Here is a 14,476-nt window from a genome sequence, read left to right on the forward strand (position 1 = left end):
TATTTGTTTTATTTATTATTGAAAATAAATATATCTTTATTATTACAAATATAGTGTTGATTATAATATTAATATTTTTTTTTATTAAATAATATTAAATATTAAAAAAAAAAAGAAAATAATTGGAAAAAAAATAAAAAGAAAATAATTGATTTTTGGGGGTAAAATTTTAAGTTTTTTATTTTTTTTTATATTTTTTTTATATTTTTTTTATTTTTTTTTTGAGAAATTAATTTAAAAAAAATATTTTCTTAAGCCATTGATATTTACAAAAAAAAAAAAACTTAACCAATAGAATCATAAAAATAATAAAAATAATGAAAATAATAATAAAATAAAATAAAAAACAAATTTAACTAAATATGGATCAAATTAATTGTTTCAATTGATTAGTTTTTTAGACAAAAATTTCCCATTTTTTTAAAAAATAATGTTTTATATTATTGTAATTTGCCTACGTTGGCAATTATCGTAATTTATAAAAAAAAAATTTTCGGTTTTTAGTAATCAAAATTTTTTTTTTATTTTTTTATATTTTTTTATTACTTATTTATTTAAACAAATAGTTATAAAGGTAAATTTTATTTTTATCTTTTCTTTTATTTTAAGAATTTTTTTTTTCTTTTTTTTTTTGTTTTCAAGAAATAAAACCGGTTTTTAGAAATTAAAAACCTTTTTTTTTATTTTTTTTAATTTTATTTTTTAATTTTATTTTTTAATTTAAAATAAAATTTTTTTTTTAAATTCGTCCCATTTGTTTTTTTTATTTATTTATATATAATAGTAATAGATATTAATTGTTTAATATTAAGTAAAAAAAATTAAAAAATGAATAATAATATATTTTATTCAACTTTTTTAGTTTTTTTAATTTTTTCAGTTATCAATTGTCAAGATCCAAAAGTAATTCCAACTATTAGTAAAGAATACTCAACATATGTCTCTTTTAATAGTCTTGATTATAAGAGCACAATAGCTTACAAAGAAAAAAGTAGTTCAAATTTTTTATTAAATGAAATTACTTCTGGATATAAAGTTTATTCCGATCTTTTAAACAATAGAAAGGTTTTTCAAAATATAAATGGAACATTAAGTCAATTTGTTCTGCCATCAGATTCTCACCTTTTTAAACCATCATACGAAATTATTGAATCTTTTAAAGATATGTCATTTGAAGGTAATTATATATTAATAATTAAAAAAAAACAAAAACAAAAATAATTAATTAAAATTTTTATAAAGGAACTACCATTATTGACAGAGGAATCGAATGTGACGCATTTAAACAATCTATAAATGAAATTCCAATGGTATTTGACATTGTCTCAAGCTTTTCAGTAAGCAATGCTAATATTGAAAATATTCAAAAAATATTTATCGATTTCAAATCTGAGGACGTTAAAGATACTATTTTTGATTTTCAATGCACATTTAAAGATGGTATAACAAAATGTAGTGTTAGCTCCCAAAAAAATGAAAAATTGGAGAATATAAAATTAGAGAATAATTTAGAGTTATTAAGTTTAGATTCAAAAGCCTCATCAGAGTCAACAGATTCAAAAGCCTCAACAGATTCAAAAGCCTCATCAGATTCAACAGATTCAACAGATTCAAAAGCCTCATCAGATTCAACAGATTCAAAAGCCTCATCAGATTCAACAGATTCAAAAGCCTCATCAGATTCAACAGATTCAAAAGCCTCATCAGATTCAACAGATTCAAAAGCCTCATCAGATTCAAAAGCCTCATCAGATTCAACAGATTCAAAAGCCTCATCAGATTCAAAAGCCTCATCAGATTCATCAGATTCAAAAGCCTCATCAGATTCAAAAGCCTCATCAGATTCAAAAGCCTCATCAGATTCAACAGATTCAAAAGCCTCATCAGATTCAACAGATTCAAAAGCCTCATCAGATTCAAAAGCCTCATCATCCTCATCATTAGACTCATCATCCTCATCATCATCCTCATCATTAGACTCATCCTCATCATCATCCTCATCATCCTCATCATCCTCATCATCATCCTCATCATCATCCTCATCATCATCCTCATCATCCTCATCATCATCCTCATCAGATTCATCAAATACAATTGAATATACATATAAAAATGTACTACTCCTTAAAGATATAGAGGGCTTTGGTAATGTCGCTGAAGTTGTTTCCGAAAATACAACTATTTTTTTTGATGCCAATGGCAACATAAGAGCTTTTTTTGATAGCAAAACCAGTTATCCAGTTCGAATTACTATTGAAGGTGATTATAAAGATTTCCAAGATAATACAAACAAATTTAGCATTAACATTGGATATGTTGATTGGACACCAACACAATTGGTTGATGATATCTCAAGTGTTTTCGATAAATATGACAGTTACCCATCAATTTCAATGGAGGGAGGAGGCGATTTCCCAAAAGGTGAAATCAAAGATGCCAAATCACCACTCAAAATCAACCCAACCACTTTTAGTACAGTCTTTGAACTAGTTTCAAATGGAGTTATTAGTTCATTAAAATGGTCCCACAATGAAATATTAGATACATTCGATATTGACAGCACAAACAAATCTGAAAGTTTAGTAAATATTTTCAAAGATGGATCCCTTCAACAAAATCAATATAGCTTAGTTTGTGACAAATCAACAAAACTGGTAACAGATTTTGTTGATTCAGAGCTCATTAGCCTTTTAGTTGGCTCAACAACTTTAAACTTTCAATTGGACCCCGTAACAGATATTAAAAGATCAGTTATAGTTAATAAATGGACTGCCACATCCGAAACCAAAACTTACACCATTTATACTTATGCTCAAGGTTGGTCTTTCCCACTTAGAAATCTTTCCACTTTAACCGATGCAGACTATTCAATTCCATTAGCCATTCAAATTGAAGATAGTGCTGCACCAGAATCAAAAAAATATTGGGATCTCTTTGAATATAATAATAAAGTTGTTGAAACTCAAATCATCTCAAAAGAATCATGCTTCCCAGATCTTCCAACCAAATATTCTACATATGTAACAGTCAACGATATTAAATCTGGTTCTACTTTACAATTCAAAGAAACCTATCTTGAGGGTAACACTTACACTAAAGGTAAACTTTTTAATTCACAAGCTGAAATGGTACTTTTAAAGAATGGATCAGTTGTTCAATGTTATGAAAAAGTTTGCACTTTATTTGATTTCGCAGTTTCAAATTCAGCAGATTACAATTCAACCATTCATACTCAATTTAATTCAGATGGTCTTGGTCCAATCCAATATATTGGTGGTCAATCATGGAGCAGAAAAGACTCAGATTTTGTTTATAATTATAATTTCGATACCAATCTTTTACCAAAGAATGTTCAAATTAAATCATCAAATATTGTACAAAAAACTATTGATTTATATTTAATTTCTTCGGAAGCCACAGCTTTTGGATTTACAGTTAATAAAGTTGACACAAAAGAAGATAGCTTATATAAACCAAAAGAGTTTACTGGATATCAATTAGGAACAATCGATACTGGTAAATATCCATCAATTACTACAAATTTCTCAGCCTACATTCAAATTGTTACATCATACACAAATGGTACCAATAGTGTATCATACGTCAACTGGCAACATTCTAAGGATAGACTTTCAGAAAGATTTGTTTTCTATGGTGCCAATATTACCAATTCCACTAGTATTGATATTTGTTACCTTGATGCTTCATTAACACATGTCAATGTATCGATCAATGATGCAGCCACCAAAGGTCCATTTGAAAAGAGCTCACAACTTCCAGAATTTGTTAAAGAGTCTTTAATTTCAAAAATCCTTTTGGACACTGTCTATTTAAGAAATGCTTCTATTTTACCAGAATACAGCACCTCAAATAATATTCCATCATTAGCACTTAATAATATTTATAACACTTCAGCTTTATTCTACCCATTAAATTGGAACTATCAAGTAGATAAACAAAATACCTCAACTGTTATTTCAATTTCACATACTTATTCAGATGGTACCGTTGTTTCATGGAATGTTTTCAAATATGATACATCCGTAGATCCAGAAGCCTACTCTAAATGTACACCAATTGTTCCAACTAAACATAAAATCAAGATTTCAGGTGCAGGTATTGGTGTAGTTATCGCTGTTCTATTTATTGTTGTTGGTGGTGCAGCTGGCACTGCCTTCTATATGTACAAAAAAAATAAAATTATTCCAACTCCACCACATATTTTATTAGAGGATAAAGATTTAATTAGTCAACAAGAAAAAGATAGAATGTATGAAAATTAATCCTCATTGGATAAAAATAAAAAAATAAAAAAAAAAGAATAAATTTACATTTTTAATATATAATTATAATTTACATTGCTTAATTGGTTAAAACCAATTTATAGTTTTATTTTTTTAATTTTATTTCTATTTAAAATATAGTTTTCTTGTAAAATAGTTGATTCTTTGGGGTATAGCTGTCTTTTAATATATTTGTATGAAAAATTTGGAACTAGACATATGAAAATCATTATTATAATCATTAAATAAAATTTTAAAAGTGATAGATCGAAATAATATACATAATATGAGGATGGGATGGCATCTAACATTGCACTTGTGATAATTGCTACCATAATGTAAATAAATAAACTTCCCCATATACCAATATGCACAATAAAGTTCCAATATTTGATATCCAGGGCAGCTTTTAATAAAATGGTAATAACTGCATAAGCTGAACAGAAAGAGGCCATCATAGTGAGACCACCCATTTTACCATATTGATTTACAATATCATCATTATTTACCAATAAATAAAGTCCAAAATACATTGCTACAGAGTGATATAATCCACCGATAATACTTTTTACAATTGTGAGATATTTGAATTGTTTACCGCTTTGCACCTCTTTGAATAGTTGGGGGTTCTTTTCTATTACTCTTTCATTGACATCTTTTTCGAACAAGGCCATAAAATATGGTGGGGCTGATGTAATAACAGTATTAAAAGTTGTAATTAATGCATCTTCATAAAAGGTTTGTGACGACCAACCAGAGTGTATTGAAAATAAGAAGGAGATGAAAAAGAATGTAACATTTTTATAAAAGGAATACTTGATACATGCAGAGTTTCTAATGATTGAATAACGGCCATGAACGGAAATTAATCGTACCAGATGTCTAAATCTCAGTATTGAGTAGTCTGATGCACGAGCTGCTTGGGTACCTTCATGCCCCATAATTCCAACACCTATATGTGCCTCTTGGATCATACTAACATCGTTGGCACCATCACCAATTGATAGGCAAATTTCTTTTGTATTCTTTTTAACCATTCTAACTACCAATGCTTTTTGAATGGGTGTTGTACGACAGCAGATTAAACTATGGCATTTTGATGATATTTTTAAAAATTCTTCTTGGAAATCTTTTAATATATAGATTAGAGACTCTCCATCAACTACAATTGAGATATCTTTTTTATCCATTTCCGATTGATTTAGATACTTTTCATTAATTGATAGTAATAGTTGTTTACATTCCTCTTGTGATTTGATATTAATAATGATTAGATGGTTTTTGGGATTTAATAGTTTACATGAATAACCTATATTAATAGCAGTCTCTTGTTTATCACCAGTAATAACCCAGATCTTGATATTTGCTTTTAAAAGATATTCTATGCTTTCTGGAACACCGTTTTGTAATTTATCTTCAATTGCTGTGCATCCTATTAAACAAAGATCTATTTCTAATTGTTCATAAAGTTCGTTAAGTCTTTCATCCCTATCTTCGATTAATTGTAATGCTTGATTGTATTCTATAAACCATTGGTCAAAATAGTTTTGAGGTATTTCTTTCATTGCTAAAATTAAAGTACGCAAACCTTCTGTAGAAAATTGTTGAATATGCTCTTTAGTTTTGATTAAAAGATCTGATTGCTTTTCCATATTTGAAAGCTTTTCAATCATTATAGAGTCAGCACCTTTGGTATATATAAAAATTTTCATAGTTTCTGGGTCTCTAACACAAACCGACATCCTTCTTCTTTCAGATGTAAAGTCCATTACAGCAAGCAGTTGAAATACCTTTTCAGTATTTAAAATTTTAATTTTAATTTCACTTGTTGATCTACTTTTAAATTGATACCTGTTAATTTTTGCACATTCTAATAATGAAATTTCATCTGGAGATTGGGATTGATAAACTTCATTTGAATCCTTGTCTATTTCGCAAATAGCAGAGTTGCAGATACACATATTTAATAAAAATTCTGAGATATACTTTTGGTGATCCGTGGGTTCTTTATTCGATGAAATACTTGTTGGAGAGTTTTTAAAGCTATCGTTGTTATCTTCATTATTGAATAGTTCATTTGAAAGTTGGGATCTCATTGCATTATTATAAACCTTGCCATTAATTGAACATTTTGAAAATACCATCTTGTTTTCTGTGAGTGTACCTGTTTTATCACTAAAAATATATTTAACTAGGGCCAATTCATCGTTTAAGTTACTATTTTTTACAGACATATATTTATTTGAACTATTTTGATATTCATTATTTTCTTCTAACTCGATTGTGCTATATTGTTGGTTTTTTATTTTATTTTGATCTTGTTGTAACATTTCAATGTCATTATTACTATTATAATTGTTATTGCTTATATTATTAATAATGTTATCAATTTCTTGTTGCTTATCTTTATATTTATTATCGTTTTGTTGTTCTTGTTTTGAATGCTGTTTCTGTTCATTTTGCTTTATTAAATGTAATTTTCTTAATTTTTCATTTTCTTCAAAATCTAATTGACTTCGATATCTTTTTTCTTTATAGCTCATCAATAAGTCCCATTCCATAAATTTACCCTGTGATACTTTTACAACTTCTAATGTTACCATTAAGGACATTGGCACTAAAAACGAAAGATTTGCAAAATAAGCAACAAAAGTTTTAACTATTACAATTCCTAGACTGTCTGGATCTTCGTCTCCCATCCAAAGATACCAACTTTTATTTGTTGTATCATTTGCAACCTTGGACCCGATAATAGTTGAAATTATTACCAATACTATTTTGAAAGCAAAAATTCCCAAAACTGATTTACTTATCTTTTTTTCTATACTTGAATATTTTGATGGTGGGCTCTTTTGATTTAAACTAAGTTTGGTATCTTTTCCACAATATACCACCAGACCATAAAGAGAATTTGGTAAGTTTCTTAACTTTGATCCCCTTAATAATAGTTGTTTTTCTGATATTGACTCTTGGCAGCTTATTCCACTCTGTACATTTTCTAAACTAAATTTTCCTTTAAACTTGTAAAGATTATTATTTGGTAGCTCGCATTCTACTTTTAAATTGAAGTTGTTATTATCATAGTCTAAAATTTCGTCAAATTCATTTAAATTGTTGGTTGCTTTAATTGCTTTAAATATTTTTAAATTGGTTTCCCCATCCAATTGAGATGTTTCTACATAACATACACCATCTTCGATTGGTGTTTTTAATACCAAAATATCGGCAGGTATTGACTGGTCGTTGTTTAATTTGATAATATCGCCAACTCTAATCGATTTGCTTTTGATAGATTCAAATTCTTTTTTTTCTCTATTATAAACTTCATATGATCGGCTATTTGATGCTGTATCTGCTTGGTATCTTCTATAATCTTCGAAACCATCTTTAATCATTGTTACACCCAATACAAATCCAAGTGGTAAAAGTGTAGTTTCTGGTCCAAGTGGTGATACTTCTGGTATTAATGTTATAATTGCGATAACTATAAAATAAATCTTTTTAAATAATGAAAAAAATAATAAATTTTATATTAATATAATTTTTAATTTCTTTTTTTGTGTTTTTAATAAACATACATTTGTTAACTTTTTAAATTGCTCCAAAAGGTTTTTAATTATAAAATTATATCTTGTATATTTTGTAGTTGATATTTCATTGCTTGAAAATCCATTGTTAAAATATTGGTTGCTGATATCTTTTTTTTTTTTCTTTTGATTTTGATCTTTATCTTTATCTTTAAAACTATCTTTAATTTTATTTGAATCGATCTCTATTATTGGATAACTTAATCTTTGTTTTTTTTTATTTAAATTATTTTTTATCTTTTTAATTTTTATCATTGTTAAAATTTATAAAAATAAAAATAAAATATTAATATTTATAAAATTAAATAATTTATATATGCATTAAATATTTATAAATATTTATTTATTATTTATTGATAATTTTTGTTATTAAAATAAATAAAATTTAAAATAATAAAAAAATAAATATTTTTTTTTAAAAACATAAAATGAATAAATTTAATTTTATTTATAGCAACCACACCACTTTTTTTTGTCGATTTGTGTGTGGGTTTTTTTTTTTAAATTAATTGTGTTTTATTATATTTTAATTTTACTATAAATGAATAAACAAATAAATAGATAGAGATAATAAACAAAAACAAATATTTTTTTTTTTTTTTTAAAGAAAATAATTTTTTTAATTTTTTATTTTCTTTCTTTTTTAAATAAATTAAAATTAATGTATGGTACCGTTTTATCACCTCACATAGCGTTATAAATAGGTTGAATATGACAAAAAAATTTGAAAATATTTTTTTAGCAAATCATGATAAAATATCTAACTTTTATTATAAAACTTAAACATAAACAATTAAAAAAAAAAAAATTGGAAAAAATTAAAAAAAAAAATTATTTTTTTAATTTATTTTTTTATTTTTATTTTTTTTATAATAACGCTTATTAATGATAACATGTGCATGTCGATATTGAAATTTGGTGCATAATTGTAATGTAGCTATTTGTAAAGCATCATGAATAAAATTATGATTCGCTGTCATTTTTGTCTTTTTTTTGTAAATATTATGGGTATAATGAATTTATTTTATTGTTTTTATTATTTTTAATATTATAATTTTTGAAATTTATTAAAAAAGAAAATAATAACAGTGTTGTAAAAAAATAAAATAGAGTGTGATTTATATTGTTTAGAGGAAAAATATATATATCTGCAACATTTAATAACACACCCACAGTAATTCCATTTAGATGACCAATAATTGAAGAGCTCTTTATTATAATAGATGAATATAGTAATGATAAAAATGGTAAAAAACTAATAATTTCATTACCATTTAATGATATTAATCTTATATTAACCACCATTAACCCAAAGGCGATGCTTGTAAAACAAAAAAAATGGGGTTAATAAATATAATAAGGGTTTTTTTATAATAATTTAAATATTACCAAGAGTAACCTAAATAATGATTATTTTCGCCTAATTGAGGGTTTTGTTTACCATTTGCTTTTTTAAATATATACAGTTCCAATAAAAATAATATATTTGTAAACAACACCAATAGTATGGTACATATAAAGTAATAATAAGATCCTTTGACCACTTCAATCTCTTTTGAGGACCAAATCGAAATTGAATTAAATATAAAATGAATGAAATTTAAGTGGGAAAAGCTAGAAAATATAATTCTCCAAAATTGCTTTTTATTTATAATTTCTTAATATAAAAAATAAAATTTTAATAATATTAATAAGTAATAAAAAAATAACTTTTAATAAAAATACCTACCATTATAATGAAATGATATAATTGTTACATCGATATCATATGCATAATGATATACCCAAATACACAAATTAATGATTATTATAAAAATTGTTATCGGTGTTTGTTTTATTTGATTAACTAATTCATTTTGTTCTATTATTGTTTGCATTTTATATTAAAAAAAAAAGAAAAAAAAAACAAAAAAAAAGGGGTTAAAAAAAGTGGGGTTAAAAAAAATTATATAAATAAATAAATAATTAAATAAATAAATAAATAAATAAATAAACAAATAAATAAATAAATAAAATAGGGGTAAATAAAAATATTTACTTTTTATTACTAAAAAATTGATTAAATAGTGGATATGCTGATTCTAAAAAATCATAGTCTTTTGATTTTACTTTTATGGTTTTTAAATTATAATAATTATAAAATCCATTTTCGTCTATTGATGTTGTGATTTTGGGGTTGGATCCTTTGATTGCAATAGTTTCTAAATTCTGAAAATATTTTAAATCTATTTCGCCCACAAAAAAAAAGTTTAAAATTAGCTTTTTAATTGAGTTACTTGGTAAGTCTTCTTTTGAAAATTGAATGAAATCTTTAGAATATGAGAGATCTAAAACTTCTAAATTTTTGTATTTATTAATTGATGGTTTTTCGTTATAAATATAAAATTCTAATGGGAGCATTTTCATTGTTAAAAGTTTTTCTGGTGAATTTTCAAACTGGTTGTAATATGATTTGGAAAAAACTATTGTATAAGGGTTGCTGGGTTTAATAAATTTGTTGTAGGATAAATTTGAAATATTTAGGAATTCTAAAGAGTATGGTAAGCTTCCTTCTATAAGTTCTTGGTTGAAGCATTTCCCAAATTTTAGTTTTTTAAGTGTTGGTGGTAATACATTTATGCCAATGGGTTGATTAAATATGTCGCCAAAGTCTATAGAGGTTAGTTGAGTGTGTTTAAATAAGCCTTCTTCGATTAAAGGAAACCCACCATTATTAAAGCCTTTTTCTATCTGAAGCCTTGATGGATGATGATTTTTAAAACTAAGCTGCTTTAAACTATTTGGTAAAAATTGTTTTTTTAATTGTTGATTAAAGGAATTACCAGACCAATGTAAACTAAACTCTAACTTTTCGATAGTGTCGGGAAGAACAACTTTGTCATGATCGAAGTTTGAACCACCATAAAATATAAAAGTTTTTAATGTTTTAGGTAACATTTCAGTTGTAATTGGAAAGGCACTTTCTAACATTTCTAAATCAAGATGCTTTAGTTGGGATGGTAATCTGAAATCTAATGAGGCACCGCAATACATTTCTAAATATGTTAAAGACTGAGGAAAAACAAAACCATTTTCCATTGGGAGATGGACATGGCCAAGAAAATTTTTTTCTAATTTTAAAAAAAGTAAATTATCTGGTAAGGTTTTTGGTGTTAGTGTAGAGTCTCTGTCCATTAAATATTTGAGTTTGGTAACTGACTGTGGTATTGCTCTATTTTTGTTTACTGCTTTATATTGACACTTTAAAATCTTGAGGTTTGGGGGTAGTTCATTTTCCAATGAAAGTTGATATTTTTCTATATTTAAACTTGTGATGGAATTTGGTAGCAACTCTTTAAAATTTAATTTTTTATTACCTGATATTTTTCCAATAAAAATTTTTTGAAGATTTGAATTTTTTATATTTTCATTTGAAAAATCTTCACCAATATTTATTCTACCAAAACTTTTGATAAAACTTGGTACTTTTGAATTAAAATTATAATAGTTATGAAGTTTGATACACTCTATATTTGAAGGTAATATGGTTTCTAAATCAATATCTTTATCAATAGAAAAGGAAAAGATTATTTCAGAAAGATACTCTTTATATTTAAAAATTATAAAATCTTCCAATCTATTAAAATATTTATATCTAAATATATAATATAACCTTAAATGTTTTATAATTAAACTCTTTAAATATATATTGCTCCATATTATTATAAATAGGTTAGGTTTTTCCATTTGATTGTTTTATTATTATGAATTTGATATATTAAAAAATAAAATAAAAATTTTTAGATTTGGACTTTTTTTTTTTTTTATTAAATTTTTAGAAAAATTATGGAAAAAATATTGTGATTGTCTAGCATGTGTGTAAGAGATATCGAAGGAGGATACAATGTAGTTAATTTGTTCTAACTTTTGTGATGTATTATCATCAAAATTCACTTAGTTAATTAATTATAGCTTAAATAGTCATTTAATAAATCAATTATAAAAAATAATTTTAATAATTTGAAAATAATTAAAATAAAAAATAAAAAATAAAAAATAAAAAATTAAAAAAATTAAAAAAATAAAAAAAAATTAATTTATTTTAATATATTTATATAATTAATGGCACAACAAATCAGGAGACAACAACCAACTGATAGGGAATATTATGCAATATCATACGATATTTCAACACCCCATGAACTTGGTGGTACTGCACACCATCTTCCTGTAGACCATGTGGATAAAAATCACCAAACAAATTGGTTTTATAAAACCAAATTTGTTAAGGGGTACTCTTGTAAACAAATATCATTTTGAAAAGGTACAAAAGTCAATGTACCAAAAAGAATGTTCTCTCGCTTATGCTATGGATGTTGCCTACACTCTTCCTGTAACACCGGGGTTAACATGGTTAATGTGCCCTTGTATTGATGCATCGCATCTTAGTAGAATGATCACCGCTGATAATATGGCTCCATTTGAATATGTAGATGATGCTCCTGTTGAAAATCAACATATTAATCAAGAGATTGAGCAAGATTTAAATAACGCAATCCAACAAATGAATATTAATAACGATCAAGTAAATAACTAAACAAACAAACAAACAATTAATAAATAAATAAACAACTTTATTTTTAATTAAATTTATTTTTATTTTTAATTTATTTAAATTTATCTTTATTTAATTTTCTATATTCTTTGGTATATCAGTTCTTTTTTTTACCCATGGTATATCAAGATCTAGTATATTGATATTAAATAAATCTTGAATATCTTCTGCATCCTCATCACCCGCATAGTAAGCGAAAACCCTGCAAATAGAAAACTCTGGAATAGTTCCATCTTCTTTAACTTTAACTGATTGATTTATTAATGAAATTATTTGCAGCTTTTTAATTATCTCGTCCATGTAAGTTTTATATTCTTGAATACAGGCTTCATTACAATTTTCGGAATATTGATTCATGTAGAAAATATCTAGTGTATCGAAAGGGTAATCATGTACCCATTCATGAGGCTTTTTAATACTGTTTTCATTACTCATTTTAATAATAATAAAAATATTAAAAATAAAAAAAATAAAAAATAAAAAATAAAAAAAAATTAAAAATTTGAAAAAATAAAAATAAAATATGAATACATATTTTAAGTTATTTAAATAGGGGTAAATTGTAAAAATGAAAAATAAATAAATATTACAATTTGTATTCATATTTTAAGTTATTTAAATATTATTATTATAATTTAAGTTGTTTTTTATTTTTTATTTAAATAGTAATAAATTAATTATCATTATTAATTAGGTTGATAAAATGAAAACATTATTAGTATCATCATTATTATCACTGCTTTGCTTTGTTAATATAATATCTGCTTTTCATTATATAGGCTACTTAGAAAAACAGTTTGTTGACTCAATTCCAAATACCCTACACATGGGATGGTGAAATAATGTGTATGAAGATCAAGGATGGGAAATGGCCAAAAGTTAAATTCCCGAGAAATGGTTTATTTTGCATTCATGAAACTCGATAACATAATGACACTTTATTACATTGGGAAGGGTTCTCAAATAACTGGCTATGGTTTACATGATATTGGTGACTACTTTGAATTACCATCACTCAAACCAAACCCATTTGGTTCCAGTCTTTACAATTTTGGTGCATGGAGCTTTAGTTTGGAACCAATGAATACACATAATCAATCAGGGTCATGTCTAACGAGTAGTTTACACAATTTACAATTAGAAGTTACAACAAAACCATTAACAGAAGATTACTATCTTGATTTCTACTCAATCTCACCTCAATTTATTCAACAATGGAGTAATGATATTCAACGTGTTTACAATATATAAATAAATAAAAGTTTAAATATATTTTTAAAAAAAAATGTTTTAGTTTTTGAAACCTTTGTTTATGTAAATTATAAATTTACTTATTTAAATTATGTAATCACTAATGTAAATTATAAGTTTACTTATGTAGAATATAAATTTACTTATGTAAATTATTTATTCATTTGTGTAAATAAAATTTTACTTATGTAAAATATAGTTTAGTTATGTAGAATATAAAATTACTTATGTAAAATATAGTTTACTTGTGTAAAATATATTTTAATTATGTAAAATATTTATTCACTTATGTAAATTATTAGTTTGTAATTATCTCTGCTACCACTTCTGATTTTTTAAACAAGCCACTGAAACAATTTATTACTTTTGGTGTTAAAAAACCTACTAATACACCTACTAATACACCAACCATAATTGAAACAAATTCTTTTTGATCAATAGTAAACTTTTCTTCAACAATAATTTGTTTTTGATTTTCATTTTTATTATTAATTGTCTCTGACATTTTAATCTTTTTTTTTTTGGTTTATTATGCACTCTGAGATCTGTATCAATACACTTTAAATCTATATTTTTAATTTCGAAAGACATTGTTAGTAAATAATGTAATAATAATAATAACAAAAACAAACAGATTATTTAGAAAAAGAAATTTTATTTATTTATTTATTTTTTTTTTTTTTTGAAATTGGGAGACCTGATACAGGGAGTTCTGAAAATTTAATATAGTCATTTGGTTTATTGAAATCTTTAACAGGTAT

At 24.9% G+C, this 14,476-nt stretch overlaps 8 protein-coding genes across 8 annotated transcripts; 3 read left to right on the plus strand and 5 right to left on the minus strand.

The window, feature by feature from the left end:
- Positions 1-828: 828 nt before the first annotated feature.
- DICPUDRAFT_151635 (uncharacterized protein) lies at positions 829-4,283 on the plus strand (the record flags this gene model as incomplete). Its single annotated transcript, XM_003287464.1, has 2 exons — positions 829-1,177; positions 1,243-4,283. The coding sequence occupies 2 exons, from the start codon at positions 829-831 to the stop codon at positions 4,281-4,283; spliced, it is 3,390 nt and encodes a 1,129-aa protein (XP_003287512.1).
- A 98-nt stretch (positions 4,284-4,381) lies between these two features.
- On the minus strand, positions 4,382-8,125 carry DICPUDRAFT_32597 (uncharacterized protein; the record flags this gene model as incomplete). Its single annotated transcript, XM_003287481.1, has 4 exons — positions 4,382-6,600; positions 6,799-7,780; positions 7,862-7,980; positions 8,029-8,125. 4 exons carry the CDS (start codon positions 8,123-8,125, stop codon positions 4,382-4,384), a joined length of 3,417 nt encoding a protein of 1,138 aa, XP_003287529.1.
- A 708-nt stretch (positions 8,126-8,833) lies between these two features.
- On the minus strand, positions 8,834-9,747 carry DICPUDRAFT_78374 (uncharacterized protein; the record flags this gene model as incomplete). Its single annotated transcript, XM_003287482.1, has 4 exons — positions 8,834-8,856; positions 9,040-9,191; positions 9,260-9,527; positions 9,600-9,747. 4 exons carry the CDS (start codon positions 9,745-9,747, stop codon positions 8,834-8,836), a joined length of 591 nt encoding a protein of 196 aa, XP_003287530.1.
- A 157-nt stretch (positions 9,748-9,904) lies between these two features.
- DICPUDRAFT_78375 (uncharacterized protein) lies at positions 9,905-11,596 on the minus strand (the record flags this gene model as incomplete). Its single annotated transcript, XM_003287483.1, has 1 exon — positions 9,905-11,596. The coding sequence occupies one exon, from the start codon at positions 11,594-11,596 to the stop codon at positions 9,905-9,907; it is 1,692 nt and encodes a 563-aa protein (XP_003287531.1).
- Positions 11,597-11,971: 375 nt separating this feature from the next.
- Positions 11,972-12,446, plus strand: DICPUDRAFT_78376 (uncharacterized protein; the record flags this gene model as incomplete). The annotated part of the gene is made up of 2 exons (XM_003287465.1): positions 11,972-12,088; positions 12,174-12,446. The coding sequence occupies 2 exons, from the start codon at positions 11,972-11,974 to the stop codon at positions 12,444-12,446; spliced, it is 390 nt and encodes a 129-aa protein (XP_003287513.1).
- A 90-nt stretch (positions 12,447-12,536) lies between these two features.
- DICPUDRAFT_78377 (uncharacterized protein) lies at positions 12,537-12,899 on the minus strand (the record flags this gene model as incomplete). Its single annotated transcript, XM_003287484.1, has 1 exon — positions 12,537-12,899. The coding sequence occupies one exon, from the start codon at positions 12,897-12,899 to the stop codon at positions 12,537-12,539; it is 363 nt and encodes a 120-aa protein (XP_003287532.1).
- A 495-nt stretch (positions 12,900-13,394) lies between these two features.
- Positions 13,395-13,715, plus strand: DICPUDRAFT_78378 (uncharacterized protein; the record flags this gene model as incomplete). Its single annotated transcript, XM_003287466.1, has 1 exon — positions 13,395-13,715. The coding sequence occupies one exon, from the start codon at positions 13,395-13,397 to the stop codon at positions 13,713-13,715; it is 321 nt and encodes a 106-aa protein (XP_003287514.1).
- A 298-nt stretch (positions 13,716-14,013) lies between these two features.
- DICPUDRAFT_151641 (uncharacterized protein) lies at positions 14,014-14,220 on the minus strand (the record flags this gene model as incomplete). The annotated part of the gene is made up of 1 exon (XM_003287485.1): positions 14,014-14,220. One exon carries the CDS (start codon positions 14,218-14,220, stop codon positions 14,014-14,016), a length of 207 nt encoding a protein of 68 aa, XP_003287533.1.
- Positions 14,221-14,476: the final 256 nt, after the last annotated feature.

This window comes from Dictyostelium purpureum (assembly GCF_000190715.1).
Source record: "Dictyostelium purpureum unplaced genomic scaffold DICPUscaffold_102, whole genome shotgun sequence".
Classification (NCBI taxonomy): Eukaryota; Evosea; class Eumycetozoa; order Dictyosteliales; family Dictyosteliaceae; genus Dictyostelium; species Dictyostelium purpureum.